At 37.9% G+C, this 23,186-nt stretch overlaps 1 protein-coding gene across 1 annotated transcript in view; it reads left to right on the forward strand.

Moving 5' to 3' along the window:
- The window catches only part of GABRA2 (gamma-aminobutyric acid type A receptor subunit alpha2), a 182,762-nt gene that overhangs the window by 110,820 nt on the left and 48,756 nt on the right, over positions 1–23,186 (forward strand). The window contains exons 7-8 of the mRNA XM_049886312.1: positions 3,146–3,289; positions 4,775–4,927. Of these exons, the coding sequence (XP_049742269.1) occupies positions 3,146–3,289; positions 4,775–4,927 (297 nt within the window). The remainder of the gene's footprint in view (positions 1–3,145; positions 3,290–4,774; positions 4,928–23,186) is intronic.

Below are 23,186 nucleotides of genomic sequence, written 5' to 3' on the forward strand. Positions count from 1 at the left end.
CAGTGGCTGCAGCAGAGGGCTCAAGCATAACAACGATCCTGAGAATGGTGCAGGACTGGGCAGTGTTTCCTTCTGTCGTACGTAGGGTCACACTGTAAGTAGGAACTGACTCAACGGCACCTAACAGCAGCAACAGGAGTCAAAAATGGATTATTTAACATATTTAACTATAATTGTTTAGAAGATAGAATTTATAATAGAGTTTTGTAAAAACAAACCACCTTTCTCTCCTTTTGTACTTTATTGAGATACATTGTAATGGCCTTCTGGTTTGTGCCTGTGTTGGTGTACCAGGAAGACCCTCCAATCTGCATTGCAGAATTTTCCGCTACATCTTCCCTCATCAGACCTAAAATCTAAAAAAAAAAAAAAACTGGACACATCTAATTAAATGTGGTAACTGCTTTTTCAAAAGGCCTGTGAAGGATCGATCATTTTTAGAAATGTATTCTTGGTCTCTTCTCCAGTTTCCTATCTTCCCTAACAGTAAATAACAGAGTTAAAACATTATGAGTTTATTCATTTACCCAGCAAGAATGAACTGAGCCATTTTTCTCTGTGTCTGGCACTGTACCAAAAGCTAGAGGTACAGACATGAATTGAGCAGAGTCTTGTTAGGTAGTTTCTTAGAAGTGGCATAACATTTTTAGGGTTTCATTTTATTTTATTCTTATTTAAAAGTTGGATTCAAATTCAAAAGTGGTGAAATTGTTCCCATTTTTATAAAAATCTTCATAAGTTAGTAAGACATTTGTAACCCCTTAGTGTCAGGAGGCCCTTCTGATGTAAAATGGCCCATGTGCTATGTCCTTTGGATGTATTAAAGTCTACGCCATTGGAAATCAGATTGAAAAGAGGATATGTATTCATAGGGTATATTTTGTCCAGTGGTACAAAACAAACCACTTGATGATCTGAAGATGGGTTATTAATTATCCACATTACAAATGTTATTCCTTATTTAATCTTCTCAGCAGTCTCATTAGTGATTAACTAATTTAAATTAATAAATATTTCAGACCTTAAAAATAACTATAGTTTACTCATAAATACATATACTTTATATGAATATTTCTTTGCTATTTAGAAAAAATATATATATCTATGTATACAAATATACATATTTAAGAAAAACACATATGTATGCTTTTAGAATACCATTTCACAAATTGTCTCACATAATATAATTTACTTATTAAAGAAACAAAAATACAAACCAGTTGCCGTCTAGTCATTTCTGGCTCACAGAAACCCCACGTATGCAGAGTAGAACTGAACTTCATACGGTTTTCATAGCTGTGACTATTTGCAAGCATATTGCTAGGCTTTCTTCCAAGGAGCCTCTGGGTAGGTTTGAACTGACCACCTTTTGGTTAATAGCCCAGCACTTAACCATTTGCACTACCCAGAGACTCCATTTACTTATAAAAAATTAAAAAATTATTTTTATGTGGGTAAATACATGTAAGTGAAAACAGTGCTTCACTGATATTAACATTTAGAAATGACATTCACAAAACCAGACAACATTAACTGTCGACTCCTACACATAGTGACCCTATAGGACAGAGTAGTACTTCCCCATAGGGTTTCCAAGGAACGCCTGGTAGATTTGAACTACCGACCTTTTGGTTAGCAGCTGTAGCTCTTAACCACTATGCCACCACATTACAATATGTCACTAAAAGACCACACAGAGAATAAGACATGAGCTCATAAACATTGATGGTCTTGTCACTGATACTTTAGTAGGAATTGATTTGTGATCACAGACCTTGGATCAAGTTCAGTATCAGAACCCCCTCAGCATAAAAAAATAAAATAAATCTAGTTGTTGATCGACTCTGACTCCTGGCACCCGTGTGTGACAGAATAGAACTGTGTTCCACAGGGTTTTCAACGGCTGATTTTTTGGAAGTACATTGCTAGGCCTTCCTTCCGAGGTGCCTCTCACTGGGTGGACTTGAACTTGCAACCTTTTGGTTAGCAACCGTACGCATTAACTGTTTGCACCCCCCAGGGATTAAAGTAAAAAACTTACAGATGGTAGGGAAATTAGCTTCCCAGTGGCCAGGAGAGCTGGAGGCAGAGAAATTAATTGCCAGGGATAACTGGGTTTTCTCTCCCTTAATGGAGAATGTGACAGAAATGCTGAGTGTTGCTCAAGAACTAGGAGTTCCTAATATTTCAAAAAATTCCCGCAAGCAAAAATACATAAAAGTTCTTCAAAAGGGCAACAGTGTAGCAAGAACTGTCTGTTTATTTAACACTGGTGTGACCCTGCCTGTGTACAGCCCACAGGGCATACAGGGACAAGGAAGATGCCAGGGTCAAGGAAAGGCTAAGACAAGCTATGTTGCCTGCATGCCAGCTCTAGAGAGACCTCACTTCTGTTAAGTTCTGCATCAATGGCCAAATAAATCAGAAATTTATACCTGGTCTCTATGTGTGTTAATCCTGATCTGTGTGTAGTTGTGCTAACTGCAATCCTGGGAAAGTGCAGTCCAGTGAGATCCGTGCTAATTCATTTAAAAAACAATCATGTTTTTAAAAGGGTTTGCGACTTGATACAACTGTAGGATTCTGATTTATTTTACATGTTCTGCAGTAAGTAGTTCTCATTCTTCTAATGAAATTCATTATATCATGATAGCTAAGTCATTAAATTCTTAACTAGGTTGCTTTTATTTCCAGAAACAAATATCATGGATTATGACTGGTGTTTCATGAATGCTTGCTACTTCTAAGATAAACTCTTTAGCTGGGCTTTGGACATGCACATCATCCATAACTTGTTTGCCACAATGTCTTCATTCTACTTTCTTGAGGTTAAGGAGGATGCTTTAGCCATTTCAGGGCCCAGTGAATTTGCTGGCCATGAGGAGAAATTTTCTCTTTACCTTTCAAAATGGTTGCAATGAAAGCACTCTCACACTCCTCATTGTATCTTTCTTCTGCTTCCTACCCTTCGTATTGAAGTTGTAAATTCTAAGGACACATTTTCGTCCTAAAAAATGTCATCTATAAAAATCAACTTTTTTAGTAAACAGTGACTCTATGCAGTACACAATCTTTGATGTTGTAATCTGTTGGTGGATCTTACTAAAGTGCTTAAAAAGATTTTTTTTCTCTTTATTTCCTATAGATGCATATACAACCTCAGAGGTCACCTATATTTGGACTTACAATGCATCTGATTCAGTACAAGTTGCTCCTGATGGCTCCAGGTTAAATCAGTATGATCTCCTGGGCCAATCAATTGGAAAGGAGACAATTAAATCCAGTACAGGTTAGTAAAATGGATTTAAAGAAAAGATAGTGCCTAAGAAAGTTAACAGATTAAAGTCCTTTGTAATCTGCCAGATTGCCTAAAATCTTCTGCTCTTGTGGTCCAAGGACCAGCAGCATAGATTGTGTTTGAGGCTTTTTAGAAATTCAGAATCTCTGGTCCCACCCCTTACTGAATCACTATCTTCATTTTAGCAAGATTTACAGAAGATTCACATGCATGTTAAAGTCTGAGAAACTCTGGCCTGAAAGATACTACTTATTTGAGAAATGTGTCTTCTTATGCAAGTTCATTTTAACATTTACCATCCAACAAGTGTTACAGTTTCTTAGTTTTCAAAAAAAAAAAAAAAATTTTTTTTTTTTTAATCTTGGATAATTTATGATTATGCAACTCTCGATTTATGGATAATAATTGCTGGCCTGTGTGGAAAAGCTGATGTCCTCTCGAAGGGCCACCCTCATCTAAGAAAAGCAGCTGTGTACACTAATCATCTTACATCCGGCAATAAGTAAAACTCAGAACAGAAAGGAAGCTAGCTATGAGGATCAGATAGAACTGACCGACATGAATTACAACAGCTAGAAAACCGTGAGAAATTCAGAATTGGTGACAGGGTTAAAGGTGGAAAATCATGCCAGGAGATCAGCCTTTACCAGATGTAGCTTGTTGTGGATTGAATTGTGTGCCCCCAAAATATGTACTATAAAACCCTAACCCCTATTCCAGTGAATGTAATCCCATTTAGAGATAGAGATTTCTTAAAGATACTGAGACCCTGTCTGTATAGGGTGTGTTTTAAACCAGTCACCTTTGAGATATAAAAATTGCAAATCAGGCACAGAAGAAAGGAACCATAAATGGAGAAAGATCGATGCCATGTAGAGATCACCAAGGAACCAAGGAAGAGAAGCTGAAAGAGACAAGGACCTTCCCCCAGAGCCAAAAGAGAAGAGAAAGCCTCCCCGTAGAGCCAGTGCCCTGAATTTGGACTTCTAGCCTCCTAAACTGTGAGAAAATAAATTTCTGTTAGTTAAAGCTACCTGCTTGTGGTATTTCTGTTACAGCAGCAGTAAGAAACTAAGACATGGCCAGAGAATAATTTTTTAAGGAACCAGAAGACTGAGTTAGATCAGCACAGAGAATTGAGGCTGGAGCCAATGTGGTGGAGGAACCTGAGCAAACTCGATAACCCTTGTTGCAGAGCATTCATGAATTCCTCAACCACGTGGTAAATAAGCACAACATAGAGAAATGAACACTGTAGCCATGGAACTGCAGTACAAGATTTTTTGTAATATTAAAATTCTCCTTTAAATGCCTTTGATATGCTAATAAGACACTTAAAGGTGATATGCTTTTCATGTCATATTTGTGATTTTTTTTTTTTATTAGAGACTGTTGTTTCTCTAATCCCTTCCATTTTTAAAATGTTCAGACTATTGACTATTACAGTTCCTTAAGCTTCTTAAATTTTTCTTCCAGGTGAATATACTGTAATGACAGCTCATTTCCACTTGAAAAGAAAGATTGGGTACTTTGTGATTCAGACGTATCTGCCTTGCATCATGACTGTCATTCTCTCTCAAGTGTCATTCTGGCTTAACCGAGAATCTGTGCCTGCGAGAACTGTGTTTGGTGAGTGAAGAACTACACACTTTGTTGGACAACACATTATATTTCACAGTGTGCTTTCAAAAGCATTCTTTTATTTGATTGTTGCATCAATGCTTAGCAGTGTGTGGGGAGGAAGTATTGGTTTCACCTTAGATAGGAAGAAACTGAGGCTCAGACAGGTAAAATACAGTCAGTGCAGTTAATATCACACTGCTAAAGGATATAAAGAGTACTTAGACCCTCTAGAAATAAATTAAGCCTTCTTTATACTGCATCATATTACTTGTCAACATTTGTCTCCATGTTTGTATAAGGAGAATTCGCTCGAAAGTTTGAGTATGGCAGTACCATATTTCTAGGCTTTATATGTTTTGTTTTCAGATGTTTATTTTTTGTTTATTTTGCTTTTGTTTTTAGATATAGATAGATATTTTATACTTTAATGTAAAAAGGTGGATGAGAGGAAAATCTTACTTCCATTAGCATGTTTAATAAAAAAGTTGATTTTGATTAATATCATGCATGGAAATATAATTATGGCATTTTAAAATATGTGAACTAGGCTGAGCACATTTTGAGACAAAGTAGATTGATTACCTTTGTGTGTCTGGTCCAGTCATTCACTTAGGAAAGTTTTATTGTGAATCCACTCTGCCGGAACTGCACCAGGTCCTGGAGATGCAAATACAGTACAGCTGAAATACCGTTTCTGCACTGAATCAGCTCACTGTAGTGGAGCACGGTAGAATAACCAGGCAGGGAAACGGAATGAAAACTCAAGGTGAAGGCATGAAAATAGAGGTATATACAAGCTGTTATAGAAAACAACAGCACTGATTCAGTAGCTAAGTTAACATTTGAGCCAAGTGTTGAGGGATGAATAGGAGTTTCCCAGAGAGATGAAATAGGGCAAGAATCACAGCCAGAAAGAATAGATTTTGCAGTGTCATTGAGGGATAAAAGGACATGGCAAGTTCAGTAATGGTGAATTGTTTCATTGTTACTGGAGACACAGATGGAAATACGGTTTGAGATCAATATGAGAAGACGAGAAGAGCCTTCTTGGCCGGGTTTATACAATAGACTATATGAGTATGTGTTTGTGTATTCCTTAGAACAGTGTCTGGCATCTAATAAGTGCTTATTAGTGTTAGTTAGTCTTCTTTTTATTAATCTGATCATAATTTTATTTTAGAAAGGTCTCGTAGCTTTGTGGAGGATGAATTGAAAGATAAAAGTACCAGAGACAGGGAGGCAAGGTAGGAGGCTACTGAAATAGCCCAGGTGAGACATATTGAGGTCATCACCAAGTGAGGCAGTGGCAAGAGAGGATAAAGGGATAGGGTCAAAGGATGCTTGGGATATAGAATCAGTGGACTTGGTGAATGTATGTAGCATCTAAAAAAAAAGTAATAACTTAGGATAGTATTTGGGTTTCTTGCTGTGTCGGATTCCTAGTGCTGCTGTAACACATCGTCACAAACTTAGCTGCTGAAAACAACAGAAATTTATCCTGTCATGGTTCTTGAGGCCAGAAGTTCAAAATCAAGGTGTTGGCAGAGTTGGTTCCCTCTGGAGGCTTTGAGGGAGATCCTAGCATCTGGTGGCTGGTGGCAGTTCTTGGTGTATCTTTAGTTGTAGATACATCTCTCCACTCTGTGCTCTGTCTTGATGTGGCCTTCCCCTCTGTGTGTGTCTGTCTCTTTGTCAGATCTTCCTCTTCTTTCTCTCAAAAGGACACTGGTCATTGGATTTAGGGCCTACCCTAAAACCAGAATGATCGCAGCTTGAGGTGCATAACTGAATTACATGTGCAAAAACCCTATTTCCAAATAAGGTCACATTTAGGAATGTAGGCCTAGGGGTTAGGACTTGAGCGTATGTTTTGGGAACCACTGTTCAAAAGTACCCTGTAGCAGTAAGACTGTACAGCATCTTGATTGGATAATGGTGATATTGATGAAAAACAAAGGGACAAGAGAAGAAAAGTAGCAAAAATGACTGTAACTTGAGTTATGTAGATTTTGAAGTTCCTCATGATATCAATTTGATGCCCAGTAAATCAATCATACGAATGGTAGGGGCTGCTGATAGATATCGGAATCATCAGCTACTAGAACATAGAACTTATAGATTTAATGCTTGTCTTCCAGGTAAATTAGGTGGGTGAACAAGAGAACAAAGGACAGAATTCTTAAAAAAAAAAATTAGCATTGCAGGATTTACAAGATAATAATCGGCCCCAAAAAACTATCAGACAATAAGGAAGAAAACCAACAAAGAACAATGCCCTGAAAGGAAAAGGGGATATTTAAAAACAAGCAAACAAAAAACAAATACACACAGACATACTTCTCTTTCGGATCTGTGGTATCAACCATACACAGATAAGTTTGAAAGGTGTTGAGTGAATTTGGCTGATACCAGTGACTTAAGTGGGAATAGTTATAGTGGAGTAAAATCAGTATGAAATAGTAATAAGAAGTGATAAAGGGGAGGAATTGGGTATGGACCATACTTTGAAGAAGAGAGAGATTGAGGTAGCTGGAAAGAGAGGGAAGTCATTGTAGAAAATTATTAATGTGGAAACTTGAACTTTAACAGGGGAAACTCCTTTATGCTAAGCCATGTGTTAGGTACATTGCATACTTTTTTTTATTTCTTATTATATCCCACAAGGTAGAATGCAATATTCTCTTTTTTAAAGATGACAAGTCTGAAAGTCTAAAATTTTAGGAATTTTGTTCCAAGCTCTTGAAGCAAAATCTGAGTCCAAAGTTTATGTTCCTCCAACTGTGTAGTACTGCCTTCTGTTTTCCCTTTTAAGGGGAAGCGATTGAGAAAGAGAAGGAAGACTGAAGATGTTGAAGAGGGAGAGGTTTCTGGTGGAAAGTCACTTAAATAAAATACTTGGAATGGGGTCAGGTTGACCAACAGGAACGAGGAACCCTATTTCTCCAAATTAGGATGAAAGGAGTTCAAGATGGCTTTTGTTAGTACCATGAACACACACAAAAACATTCTTTATCTCGGAAAAAGGCCCTTTATTAATCCAATAAAGGAAAAAATTTCTTAGAGGTATATCAGTAATTATAAACATTAATTAAACTGTAAATAGCCTTGAGAAATAATTTAGTGGGTTAAAACTACAACCAAGTTATGTTAAGATTGATAGCAGAACTTTTGTGCAGACTAGATTTCATGAGAGAGTTTTAGAAAGAACTAAAGGAATACCAAAACATTAGGAATAAGGGAAGTAAGAGAGAAAGGAAGAATGGAGAGGAGAATAAAGAGCAATTTTGGCTTTAAAAGGTATGCACGCATATATAAAAAATAAAATAGTTTTATTTTAGAGACAAAATTTAAATCAGGGTATGCCTACCAAGTCCAGTTTGAGGATTGTTAACATTTGCTTGTCTTCACAATGGCATCTATGCTTTCTTTGTACTAATATTACATACTTATCATCTATTTATTCTGTTTCATTACAGAACAATCAAAGTAGTCTACATGATATGGTGAAATTTGGTTATTTTCCAAACACGTCTTACTCAATTCTTAGTATTCAGTGAATGAGCAGTTGATACTCTCATAACCCATAATTGAATTATGTAGCAGAATACTTAGGGTATGATCCTTTAAAAGCTATACATTTAAGAAATAAAATACTGATACTTTATCTATTACTAGAACTTAGGCCTTATTTAGGATTTCAGAGAAAATTTCCACTTGGTGGCTAGGTAATGTTCAATGTAAAATACATACCATAATTAGTACATTAATATCTTCAGAAGTTAATTCACTAAACGGTTCTGAAAAAGGCCCCCCTTTCCTTTTCTAGAGCACTTTGTGAGTGTCTGTATTGTGGCACTTATCACATGTTATTACAGGTGTTCTCTTCACATGTGTACCTCACTCTTCAGACAGAGTTTCTATGCACAGTTATTCTCACGGAACTTGGTACATTGAAGTATTACCAAAACAAGGATGATGACTAAAGGACCAGTAACAGGGTGTAGGGATAGTAATGTGATCTGTAGCAATGGGTAATTCCTCCCTATAAAAATTCACTAAGGAAACAATATTGGCAAGTAAGAATATATTCAGTTCTAAGATTCAAAAAATGTTTTTTTTAACTTATGTGAGTAAAACTGTAAAAACAAAGCACGTATATACTCATGCACGTGCAGAACCATATTTACAAAAGTAGTTAAGTGTGGTGTGATGGTTAAGACTTGTCAACTTGGCCATGATTTTCAGTGTTTTGGCAGTCATATAATGTTGTGGTCATTTCCATGTTGAGATTTGATATGTGATCCATGATGGGATCTGCTGTGAGTAGCCAGTCAGTTGACAGGGAGTTTCCTTGGGCATGTGGCCTTCATCAAATGTAAGTGGGCATTCTGGCAAGGCTTGTGGGCTTTTTGCTCGTTTGGATCCTGCAGCTGGCTCCTGTTCATTTGACTTCCGATTCTTGGGACTTGAGCTAGTAGTTTACCTGCAGTCTTGCCTGCCAGTCTTGGGATTCATCAATCTTTGCAGCCTGTGAGCAAGAGCCCTGCTCTCTGACCTGCTGACTTTGGGTTCACCAGCCCCTACAGCTATGTGAATCAGGAAAAGATCAAGAAAAGCGTCTATCCTGACCCACAGACTTGGGACATTCCAGCCTCTACAACTGTGTGACCCATTTCCTTGATATAAAGCTCTGTAAAAAAAAAAAAAAATTTTTTTTTTTTTTATACATACACTTCACTGGTTTTGCTTCTCTAGAGAACCCAGCCTAAGACATATGGGAATCATAAAATACCAAAGAAGAAAATACACAGACGAAAAAAGAAAGAAGAAAAGTCTCAGTTTAAAAAAGAGCACTGAGTCAAAAAAACCAAACCCACTACTGTCAAGTCGATTCTGACTCATAGTGACGTTATAGGACAGAGTAGAACTGCCCCATAGAGTTTGCAAGGAATACCTGGGAATTCAAACTGCTGACCTCTTGGTTAGCAGCCATAGCACTTCAGCACTATAGCACGAGGGTTTCCAGCATTGAGTTAGCACATCAAAAGTTTTCCAGGATTTAGACTCAGAGGAATCTTGCCAAACACCTAATTGCAAAATTGCTAAATTATTGAATCGAAAGACAAAAAAAAAACTTTTGATGTGGCCAATAGAAAAAAAATTATTCAGATGACTTGAAAAATAAGGTTGCATGATTTTTGGAACTCAAATTAAGAAAAAACTTTTTAGGAGATAATTATGTAACTGAAAATAGAAAAAAATGAATGGAGCATAACTGATAGTCCAGAAAGACCTAAATTTACATGTAAATGTATGAAAAATTAGAGAAAATCAAATGATGAAGGATTTACTTAATAAAGGTGAGGAAAATGAAATATTATATTGAGGTGAATAAAGATGGAAATTTTACCGCATGAATCTGATAGATATCTATGTTAACAGAAGCCAACAGAAGCTTCTACCTGTCCTAAGTACAGAGGAGGGATACATAAGTGAATAAATATTTAACTTTGCTTCAACAGAATGTGTTAGTGTCAAAGCTGCCAGGCTTAACTATATAAATGTTTTCGAAGATTGGTAATAAATACAACATATAAAATTTAAAATCCAGACTATATTTGAAAGTGTAAATTTTTTGTACAAATTATTTATAATACAGGTTTAAGGATCCCCAAAGTCATATTTTTATGTAAATTGAGAAGGTTTGGTGGTGAGAGTGTTCTTAATATCATCTCTAGAAATTATTCAGTGTAAAGACTGTACTAAATATAATTGTGCGTGAATATGAGCATGTATGTTCAAGTATGAATGTGTGTGTGTCTGTGTGCATGCATGCAAATAGAATGAAATAGAGGATAAACAAAGTAGAAGATAAACATGCAAGTAGAAGATAATCAAAGACACTGTGAAGACGTGCCTGGAATGGAATTTGAAAGCTACCCAGCCTCCTTTTTTAACACTCTCATTCCGTCCTTCAGTGTTTCCTGCTCCCTCCTGTGGGTGAACATTATCATCCCTGACTGTTCCACAGCAGTTACCTAAGCAACGCTTCTACACTCTCTAAAATTCTCCTTCTAAATTCACAGTCAGGTTTACAACCTCTCTACCTGGTGAGAGATCATTAAATCATCTGCCCTACCCTTCTCTCTGAGGCTTTTGGTAGTAGATAACCCACCCAAGTAAAAAACCACTCCAGTTATGAAATCAATATGCCCTGGGAGATAGATGTCAAACTTGTCAGCCTTTGAGGTCTTTCAGGGCTCCATGCTGTGATTGGAATAAGAAAACAGGACAAACAAGACAGTAGGCAGAGGAATTGAAATTAGGTCGTGTACCCCTTGATATTACAGATTTTGCTCAATGATATTGGGTTTTATTTATTCACTTATTTTTTTTTATTATTACATTTGTTTTGTGGTAATGTAGAGCCAGCTTGATGCCTTTCAAATATATTAATTCAAACAGACTACTCATGTATCTTGCAATGATAAAAACTCCCTTTGACTTCCTCTGAGTGTTTACACTCAGTGTATTCAACACCAACAAATATTGATTGAACGACTATTTGTCAGCGTTTCTTCAGAAGCTTGGGTTGCATCATTGAACAAAAATAAACACAGCAACTCCTTTCGTAATGAGGTGGCTGTGCTTTGTTGCCAATATTGTAAAAAAAATCACTTGGGAAACTTTTAGCCTAATACCTTAGGATTTGTGCGAATTTGTAATACCTTAGCCTTCTGAGAGTAGACAATACACTCACAATATACAAACCCCATTTTGTGATACATATAGCTTATTTTGTGTAATTATGGCTTCTGATCTTCTCAGTTACTTACTATTCTTCATGATATCATATCAATAAGATATATTCATGAAGAATTTGTCAACTATTGTGTCTGTATTTGACACCAAATCATGTTTTGAATTTTGGACATTTATGTGAAATATATTCTTATATTTTTGTCTTCATATTATATTCAGTATACAACAAAGAGCTGTTATCCCATTAAAAATAAAATCAAATAATAGACATTCACTAGGGTGTAGTTGTTCGGTAAAAGAATACAGGGAGTTCAAATGTTTTATGTTGCATACAAAGTTCATGGCATATTTAAAGACAGTGGCTGCTTGTCTTATATAAACTTTGGACTAATTAAAACTCCAAAGGGGATATATCTGGATCACTCATTTTTCTTCTTAGTTGGACAGTTTCATAGTTCATTTGGACAGTTGATACCAGAAAACCCAAAACACAGTGGCTGAAATACATAAGAGTTTATTTTCCTTTCATTTAAAAGAGATAGTATTGCAGGGGTGCTATCACAATGCCATAAGCATCAGGGACTAGGCTCTGTCTCTTTCTGATTTGAAATCCTCAGCATATAGTTTTGTTTCATAGGCCAAAAATTTATTGGTGCTCCAGCCATCATTTTCATATTCCAGAGGACAGGAAGGAGTATGTAAAGAAAGGCAAACTTTTTTTTCCCCCTAGCTCTCTGTTTGCCACATGAGTTTTTCCAAGCATTACTTCCAACATCCTTTGTTTATATATCGTTAGCCATAACTTTATCCTGTATCCAGGGAGTCTGAGAAATTGCCGTCCTGAATAAATTCAATGTTCTAATATTAAGGGTATATACTAAATAGTGGGCAGAGCCCTGGTGGTGCAATGGTTAGGCTCTCCGCTGCTAACTGAAAGGCTGGTGGTTTCAACCCACCAGGCCACTCCACAAAACAAAGATGTGACAGTCTGCTTTTGTAAAGATTTATGTCTTGGCAACCCTATGAGGCAGTTCTATTCTGTCCTAGAGGGTTGCTCTGAGTCGAAATCGACTTGAGGGCAGTGGGAAACAGTGCATTGAAAGCAGTTTCTGCCACAAGAAGAAAAACAGCTGTTCTATGAAGACCATAAAGTGGTTTAGAGCACATATTCTGGAGCCACACTGTCTTGCTACAAACACTGGCTCTGTCAATATCAAACTGGGTGACTTCTGGCAAGTGTCTTAACCTCTCTGCACCTTAGTTTCACCTCTTTGTAGAACTGGGATAATAATAACTACCATAGAATAGGGAATTGTACCACACACACGTACACGCATATTAACACACCACTTAGACCAATTCCAGGCACATAGTATTTGGTATTATTATTACTCTTTATTTATTTCCTAATACATAATTTTCGCTGTAATGTCAGGAAATATGTAAAGGATGGTAGTATCTTGCTTTACTTTAAATAATAATAATCACTTCCCAAAGATGGCCTATTTCAGGAGCCATGAACTCTTTAAGCCTCTAGGGAAGAGGGATCTGGGATCTAGCTTTTTTTCTATGATACATAATCAATGTTTGGTTTTATTTGAAGGGAATTTCAGAATATTTGAAATTCCTTTAAACCAGTGTGTGTTCGGTTTTACTCAAGCCTCTCAATGGTGAAATGAAACCCAAGTCAAGCTGGCTTATGCCTCTTTGTTAACTTCATCCTAATTAATCATGAGCTTGCATAGATATCCACCAGAAACCCCAGCCTAGATTTGTATCCCATCTCAATGTCCCATAACTGACTCTTATTGGTCAGGTATGGGTCACATGCTTTTATCCTTGATATGACCACTCTGGCCAAATTCAAACCAGTTAGCAAAGCTTGGGCTGCAGGCTTGCTCTCTGAGCCAATGTTTATTATCAGATCCGCCCTGGAAGTAGAGGAAGGGTAGTTCTCTAAAGGAAAGGGGAATTGGAGGCTGTTATTAGAAAGAGGTAACTCCTCACCCATCCTCTGTTGTTTGTATCTTGTTTATACCACATTTAGCTTGGTGATGATGGCATTGGTTTCTACTTCACTGAGAAAAAAATGAAGCCATTAGAAAAGACCCTCTCAAGAATTCCACCACCTCATCTACCCAAACTCCCATATCCACGTACTCTGCCTAACCATGTCCTCCTCAGGGACATCATTTCACACATTCGAGGGATGTAAAACTTACTCTGTGTACTCCATAACCAGCCACTTGCTGTCTAGTTGGTTTTGACACATGGTGACACCATTTGTATCTGAGTAGAATTGTGCTCAGTGACTTTTTTTTTCAGAAGTAGATAGATCTTTCTTCCAAGGTGCCTCTGAGTAGACTTGAACCTCCAGCCTTTCTGTTAGTAGCTGAACTAGTTAACCATTGTACCACCTAGGGAATTCCATCTATCTCATACCCATTTCCATTGAGTTGATTCCAGCTCATGGCAACCCCATGTGTTAAAAAAAAAAGTAGAACTACTGCATAGGGTTTTCTTGGCTGTATTCTTTATGGAAGCAGATTTCCAGGCCTTTCTTCCATAGTACTGCTGGGTGGTTTCAAACCACCAACTTGAGTAGCCAGTTGCAAACCACTTGGGCCACCCAGGGATCTCATCCACCTCATAGACACAGTAAAAAGATCCATGAGGTAATATGTGCAAAGGAATTCTTAAATCTTATTTTAAAGTACATGTATATTTTTATTGTTTTATTAGTTTGACAAACAGCAAGCCTAAGTGCTTACTGAAATCAAATGTACTATAGTAGGTACTAGGGACCCAATTTGTGTGTGTGTGTTTGTACATGCACGCATGTGTGTGTGTGTGTGTGTGTGTGTGTTTCTTTATTGGATTCAAATGCCTTTAGGATGGCCTCATAATCTCCAGTTCAACAAAATGTCATCTGTCTTCCATATTCATATACCAGCCTGCTTCCTACATGTACTTTATCCGACTAGCTCCTGAAGACCTTACAGTTGCTTAGCACATGAAGAATTTATATATATGTGTGTGTGTATGTCCGTTTCCATTGTTTAAAAAAGAAATGATTGAAAAATCAGAAAATTTGGTAAACAGGGACTCCTATGTGGCAACCCTTGGCTGGAACTCATAGCAGTTGTCCCTTTAGGCATGAAATCTCTAATTTGCCACAGCCCCTTTCACTCACGTTGCCCAGTTTAGCAATTTATTTTTCCTGCCTAGTTCCTGTGGATATTTGAATTTGCAGCCTGTGGATCAGTGCATACAGAGATAGCAAAGGGTATTCCACAGAATTAGACAAACAAGCGGAGATAAAGAGAGAGAATCAGAAAGTAACCTTCAGCCTGTCCAGACTAAAAAGATAGGATAACCTGTGACGAGATATAACCAGTTATCATTGAGCCAGTTCTGACTCAAGGCGACCCTACATGTGTCAGTGTAGAACTGTGCTCCATAGGGCTTCGAAAGCTGCTTTTTCGGTAGATTGCCAGGTCTTTCTTCTGAAGTGCCTCTCTGTTCTCCGTCACTGTGGAATGGATTCTGACTCATAGTGACCCTATAGGACAGAATAGAACTGCCCCATAAAGTTTTCAAGGAGCACCTGGTGGTCTCAAATCGCCAATCTGTTGGTTAGCAGCAAAGCTAATTAACAGTTTGCACTACTCACGGACTTCTGTAGGGGAGACAGATAATTTTAATTGGAGAGTAGTGTGAAGGGTGGTAGTGGGAGTAGAACTCTAGAGGGAAAAGCAAGGTATGAAACCAAAGAGCAGAAAGCCTGAGCAGGCAGAAGCGGTCTGCAGAACTCATTCCAAATCTCTGTCCTCCACAAGGCACGGGCTGTGGAGTGCTAACAGGCGGCACACCTGGCATCCCAGAATTGACTTTGGCGCAGGGCAGCTCATGCTAATCAGCAAGCTGCCAGCCCACCAGCCGCCCTCCTTCCTACTGGCAGAGACTCATCCCAGTCAGCCCACTGCCAATTAGGAAAGCAAGTGAAGCAAAGTACATCAATAAGCCATGGCGAGAAAAGTAGAAAGCCTTGTTAGTTCCAGTTTAGAGGCAGGTTTAGAAGTTGTTTCAGGAATGAATATAGTTGGACTGGTTAAGCGTGATTGATGTAATTGAATTCTTGATTTTCCTTATAGTAAACCAAAAACCCCGTGGCCGCTGAGTCAATTCCAACTCATAGCGACCCTCTAGGACAGAGTAGAACTGCCCCATACGGTTTCCAGGGAGTGGCTGGTGGATTGAACTGCTGACCTCTTGGTTAGCAGCCGACCTCTTAACTACTATGCCACCAGGGCTCCTACTTTATAGCAGGAGGGTAAAATTTCTTAGTTTTTATAGTAAAACTTAGTAATTTTTAAATAAATAATTAAAAAGTATATGCTATTCTGTTCCGACTCATTTTTTTTTTTATTCTGTTCCGACTCATATAGGGTTGGTATGAGTCAGAGTCGACTCAATGGCAATGGTTGTTTTTTTTTTAATTCTGTTAGTGATGTTGCTTTTTAATTTTGACTAGGATATGTAAATATCACTTTAATACAATTGTGATAATTTAAAAGTTATGATGGGAATAAATTTTAAAAAGTAGCACTTATTGAGCACCTTCTAGGTATCATATGCCAGTGTTAAAACCCACTGTCATCAAGTTGATTTCGACTCATAGCGACCCTATAGGGCAGAGTAGAACTGCCCCACAGGGTTTCCATGGTGTAAATCTTTAAGGAAGCAGACTGCCACATATTTCCCCTGTGGAGTAGCTGGTGGATTTGATTCATGGACCTTTTGGTTAGCAGCCAAGTGCTTTAACCACTGTGCCACCACGGCTCCTTTATGCTGTGTTAGGCACTTCAGATTTACTCATTATTTAATTCTGGGAGAAACAACAACAAAAATAACTACCAAAAAAAAAAAAAAAACAAATCCCCAGTTAGGAAAGTATCATTATCAGAGACAAGAACTTTGAGACCCATCATCATTTTACAAGTCAGTACCAAAGAAGGTATTTGACATTAGAGCTTTCTGACTCTAATCTCTTATTCTTTCTCCTGTACCATTCTGCCATCAAACTATTTTTTTTCCTTTTTATAAGAATTTTAAAGCCTAAAGTAAAAAATAATCCTAGGTGATTGCTTTATATATGAGTAATTTTTGTTTGACAGCCAGACTTACTAAACGTAGATCAGAACTTGAGGTGAGGCTTCTGATTTGAATTCTCCTAGTAAAGTATTAAAGAAGCCCTGGTGGTGCAGTGGTTAAGCACTCAGCTGCTAACCAAAAGGTCTTTGGTTCTAACCCGCCAGTGGCTCCACGGGAGAAAAGACCTAGTGATCTGCTCCCATAAACATTATAACTTAGTAAACTCTATGGGCAGTTCTACTTTGTCATGTAAGATTGCTATGAGTGGAATCGACTTGAAGGCACACGACAACAACAAATTAACTGTTGACTTTCATCAGCTTCTTGAAACATTTGGGTTTCCTTGCCCGAAACTAGAAGTTGATACTCTCAGATTGTAGCACAGCAACTGATAACATTAAATGGTTTTTGAAAGTTCAATTCTACCTAGCTATTTTTTTTTATCATATCCCTAGAGCCCTGGTAGCACAATGGTTAAGAGCTGTGGCTGCTAACCAAAAGGTTAGCAGTTCGAATCCACCAGCTGCTCCTGGAAAACCTTATGGGGCAGTTCTACTCTGTCCTGTAGTGTTGTGATAAGTCCATATGAGTTGTAATCGACACCAGCGGGTGCGTGTGTGTGTGTGTGTGTGTGTGTTGTGTTTTATCATATCCCTGGTGGTGCAGTGGTTAAGAGTTATGGCTGCTAATGAAAAGGTTGACTGTTCAAATCTATCTGCTGCTCCTTGGAAACCCTACTGGGCAGTTCTACTCTGTCTCATAATAAACAAAACCAAACCAAACCCATTGCCACTGAGTTAATTCCAACTCATAGCAACCCTATGGGACGGAGTGGAACTGTCGCATAGGGTTTCCAGGAAGTGGCTGGTAGATTCAAACTGCTGACCTTTTTTTGGTCAGAACTCTTAACCATTACGCCACCAGGGCCCTATAGGGTTGCTATATGTTGGAATGAGTTTGGTGTTTGGTTTTATCACATTCTACATTTTAAAGCAAAATTAACCTAGTTACCCCAGGTGTTGTTGTTAGTGCCATTGAGTCGATTCTGACTTAGGGAGATTCCATGTGTATGCAGAGTAGAACTGCTCCATAGAGTTTTCAAGGTTGTGACCTTACGAAAGTGGATTGCCTCTGGGTGGGTTTGAACCACCAAGCTTTCAGTTAAAACTGATTCCGACTTATAATGACCCTATAGGACAGAGTAGAACTGCCCCATAGAGTTTCCAAGGAGCCTGGTGGATTTGAACTGCCAACCTCTTGGTTAGCAGCCATAGTGCCTAACCGCTATGCCACCAGGCTTTCAGTTAGTGGTCCATTATAATAGGATCACCTTAGTCATTAGAAACTTCTGTTTACCAGCAACCCTGGTTGCATGGTGGGTAAGAGCTATGGCTGTTAACCAAAGGTCAGCAGTTTGAATCCACTAGCCATTCCTTGGAAACTCTATGGGGCAGTTCTAGTCTGTCCTGTAGGGTCATTATGAGTTGTAACTGACTGGACAACAGTGGGTTTTGGTTATGGGTTTACACTAAGGTGAAGAATCTGATTATTGCTTTTGACTGCATTCCGTAAACCCATTTCTCTAGCATATACTTTGTCGTGGAAATCATCCGAGAAGGCTTAATATCTTTACAGAATAAACAAGGGAAATTTCAGGTATTTCAACAAGGGAGCTTTTTGCTGCTGTTGGTTTTTTTTTTTTTTGCTTTTGTATATATATCATTTTTGTTTTCTTTACTTGAGCTTTGAAATAACAAAGTGGAAAATAATGACTTTTCCACTCTGATTATTTTACTATTTATACAGGTTCAGGTCATTAAATATTTAGCTTTACTACAGAAAAATTTGAGTGCATATTTATCCTTAGTTTTTTTCACTCTCAGAAAAAAAAAAGAATAAAAACTATTATTTATTTTCAAGTATGTACTAGTCTTTCAAGGAAATGATTTCTAGTTGAGTGAGTTTTTTGTGATAAAAATTCTCTAATAATGCATTATTCATCACAAATAATATCTTCCCAGTTAAGTCACCTCAGGGAGCTATAAGAAATCACCAGAACTATTAACATCTGAACAGACACCCTACATTTTATGGCAATGCAATTACAAGAATGAAATAGCAAAAGGATTTGTTAACAATGGGGAGTTTGCACAGTATAGTGGTTTCTGTGGTCTCCTGTTCTTTTATTATCTTATTGTCATAATACTGAATGCATTATTTTATTTTAAACTCGTAAAATCAGACTTTTACTGTGACTGACACTTTTCAGATTGGGCTTTTTTTTTGGTTTTCACAGAGGTGTACACCAGCATCAAGGGTCCCTGAGTGATATCCCTGAGCAGGCTGTTCAGCCGTTCTGAGATCTTCTTGTTATTGTTTTTGTTAGTTGCCATTGTGTCAGCTCTGACCATGGTAACCTTATGTGTGATAGAACCAAATGTTGCCTGGCCGTGCACCATCTTCATGGTCTTTGCTATGTTTGAGTCCATTGTTGCAGCTGATGTGCCACTCCATCTCATTGAGGGTTTTCTTCATTTTCACTTACTCTCTACTTACTAACCATAATGTCCTTTCTAGCTATTGGTCTTTCCTAATGACATATCCTAAGTAAGCAAGCCAAAGTCTCACCATCCTCATTTCTAAGGAGCGTTCTTGTCGCATATCTTCTAACACTGATTTGTTCATTCTTCTGACAGTGCAAGATATATTCAGTACCTTATTTCAGAACCTCCAGCTCACTCCTGATTTCTTTTGAGATTAGATGTGAGCCATGTTAGATTTCTTGGAAATCACTTCTCTCAAATGTAGTAGATTATGACTGATGGGTGGTTCTTGCTACAGATTGGGCTAAAGTCATAGTGACACAGCTGAATCCATTTGATAGCATCAGACTATCAAATGATGCCTAATTAAGCAGCTGAATCATATCTTTTTAGAAATATAGAAACGTATTAGTTCAGTCATGAAGACTGTGGTGTCCAAGAGACCAGAAATCTACCTTAAAAAGATTTTAGACTTCCTTGGAACAGTGGAGAATGGAGGGGAATTTAGTCCAAGGTTTTCCTTTCTCATTTTGTGAGGTACATTAAATTCTTTTTCAAGGTGAGAAATAAAGAACTAAATAGCCCAAAGCTTTCTAGGCAACCATTTCAGCAATGCAATCCCTAGGTGTTCTTTGATTTTTCCTAAACCACCACTAGATGGGACTCTTGCTTCCTTGGTTTGGATTCTTAGCTTCTTCATCCACACTTGGTTAGGGGTTTAAGGGACTCAAAAATAACAGGGAAACTGTAGTGCTTTCTATTTGCCAGGTTCTGCATAGGAAGTTTGCATATATTATTTAATGCTTAGAACTTTATGTGATACATAGTATAATTCCCATTTTAGAGATAAAGTCACTGAGGCTAGAGAGAAAGGAAAAAAAAAATAGAGAAAGGGATAATTTAACATTTGTTGGGTAATTCTATATGCCAGGCATATATACTTGTACTTTATTCTCCATCCAACATGAAATAATACCCTTTCCATGGTGCAGAAGAGGAGGGGGGAGGCTGAAGCTCAGCACGGTTATGTCTGCTCTGTCGGAGGCAGAACCCAAATCCTTGCCCAGTTTTACTGCCCATGTTCTCTATGCATAGTCACTTTTCAAGCAATTTAAGCACTTAATGGACAAACATCACTTTAAAATTTTATGAAGATCTTAGGGGCTACAGCAACAAAATGCAAGAGTTAGATTAAATGATATTAAAATGTACATTATATGAACATTCAATTGATTTTGAAAGAAAATTGTGTTTAATTTAATGATGATGTGTGTGGACTCTGCAATCAGACTGCTTGAGTTTATAACCCGCCTTTACTATGTGAGAGTAGTATGATCTCAGTAAGGAATTAAGCTTCCTTTCGCATAAGTTTTCTCATTTTTAAAACAGGGATAATGATAGTAATACCTACCTTGCAGGGCTATTGTGAAGACTAAATGAGTCAATACATGAAAAGTTCTCAGACTAGGACCTGGCATATAGCGAATGCTCGTAAGTGCTAATTTTTATTATCCGGTTTGAAATAATGTCAGAATATAAGATATAGGTACAAAAGGCATCAATTAACACCACTTTTATGTTTATCCTATGTTGTGACTAAACAAAAGTCTGTTTTATTCTAAAGCTTATGAGACTCTTAACTTAGATATTCCATCTTATAAAATGTGTAACTGTGGCCCACCAGTGTTACATATTTTATAAGCAGTCAGACAAGTAAATAAATAAGTAAAGGATCATAGGTCCTGGGAAGAGAAATATCCCAAAATAAGATAGAGTCAAAAAGAAGGGAAGCGGTTATATCTGAAGAAGTCAGAGAAGCACATAGGAAAGAGGAATGAAGCTAAGCCTTGCTAGTTAGCATAATGGAAAAGGCCATGTTCTAAGCAGAGTGAAAACTTATTAAAAGCAACATAGAGCATAGGGAGAACAGTGGAATAAAGACCAGTTTTGATCAGGAATGCGGTTCATTTGCTTGCAAGACTGACTAGATAGAGGCCAGATCATGTACAACACGATACCCCGTGCTAAGGCCATAGAGACGATTTGAAGGGTATTTTAGTAAGGGGTAAGTGGGCACATTGGAGTTTGTGGAAGACTATTATAGAAAATATGTGGTATGAGTGTGGAAACAAGGTGACTATTTAAGAGATAATTGACATCATCCAGGTGAGAAATGATGAGAGCTTGAAATAGGATAATACATGTTGATTTCCCCTACGTGTCTGTCACTTCGTCATACTATGGGGGCTTGCGTGTTGCCGTGATGCTGGAAACTATGCCACCGGTATTCAGATACCAGCAGGGTCACCCATGGAGGACAGGTTTCAGCTGAGCTTCCAGACTAAGACAGACTAGGAAGAAGGACCCGGCAGTCTACTTCTGAAAAGTATTAGCCAGTGAAAACCTTATGAATAGTAGCGGAACATTGTCTGATACAGTCCTGGAAGATGAGCCCCCAGGTTGGAAGGCACTCAAAAGATGACTGGGGAAGAGCTGCCTCCTCAAAGTAGAGTTGACCTTAATGACGTGGATGGAGCAAAGCTTTTGGGACCTTCATTTGCTGATGTGGCACGACTCAAAATGAGAAGAAACAGCTGCAAATATCCATTAATAATCAGAACCTGGAATGTATGAAGTATGAATCTAGGAAAATTAGATATTGTCAAAAATGAAACGGAACACATAAACGTCAATATCCTAGGCATTAATGAGCTGAAATGGACTGGTATTGGCCATTTTGAATTGGACAATCATATAGTCTACTATGCTGGGAATGACAACTTGAAGAGGACTGGTGTTGTATTCATCGTCAAAAAGAACGTTTCAAGATCTATCCTGGAGTACAATGCTGTCAGTGATAGGATAATATCCATACACCTACAGGGAAGACCAGTTAATACGACTATTATTCAAATATACTTACCAACCACTAGGGCCTAAGATGAAGAAATAGAAGATTTTTATCAGCTGCTGCAGTCTGAAATTGATCAAACGTGCCATCAAGATGCATTGATAATTACTGGTGATTTTAATGCAAAAGTTGGAAACAAAGAAGAAGGATCAGTAGCTGGAAAATATGGCCTTGGTGATAGAAACAATGCTGGAGATCAAATGATAGAATTTTGCAAGACCAACGACTTCTTCATTGCAAATACCTTCTTTCACCAACATAAACGGCGACTATACACATGGACCTTGCCAGATGGAACACACAGAAATCAAATTGACTGTATTTGTGGAAAGAGATGATGGAAAAGCTCAATATCGTCAGTCAGAACAAGGCCAGGAGCCGACTGTGGAACAGACCATCAATTGCTCATATTCAAGTTCAAGCTGAAACTGAAGAAAATCAGAGCAAGTCCACGAGAGCCAAAATATGACCTTGAGTATATCCCACCTGAATTTAGAGACCATCTCAAGAATAGATTTGACGCATCGAGCACTGGCGACTGAAGGCCAGACGAGTTGTAGAATGACATCAAGGACATCATACATGAAGAAAGGAAGAGGTCATTGAAAAGATAGGAAAGGAAGAAAAGACCAAGATGGATGTCAGAGGAGACTCTGAAACTTGCTCTCGAACGTCGAGCAGCTAAAGCAAAAGGAAGAATTGATGAAGAAAAGAACTGAACAGAAGATTTCAAAGGGCTGCTCGAGAAGACCAAGTAAAGTATTATAATGACATGTGTAAAGACCTGGAAATGGAAAACCAAAAGGGAAGAACACACTTGGTGTTTCTCAAGCTGAAAGAGCTGAAGAAAAAGTTAAGCCTCAAGATGCAATAGTGAAGGATTCTATGGGATAAA

This window comes from Elephas maximus, chromosome 5 (assembly GCF_024166365.1).
Source record: "Elephas maximus indicus isolate mEleMax1 chromosome 5, mEleMax1 primary haplotype, whole genome shotgun sequence".
In the NCBI taxonomy this organism is placed as follows: Eukaryota; Metazoa; Chordata; class Mammalia; order Proboscidea; family Elephantidae; genus Elephas; species Elephas maximus.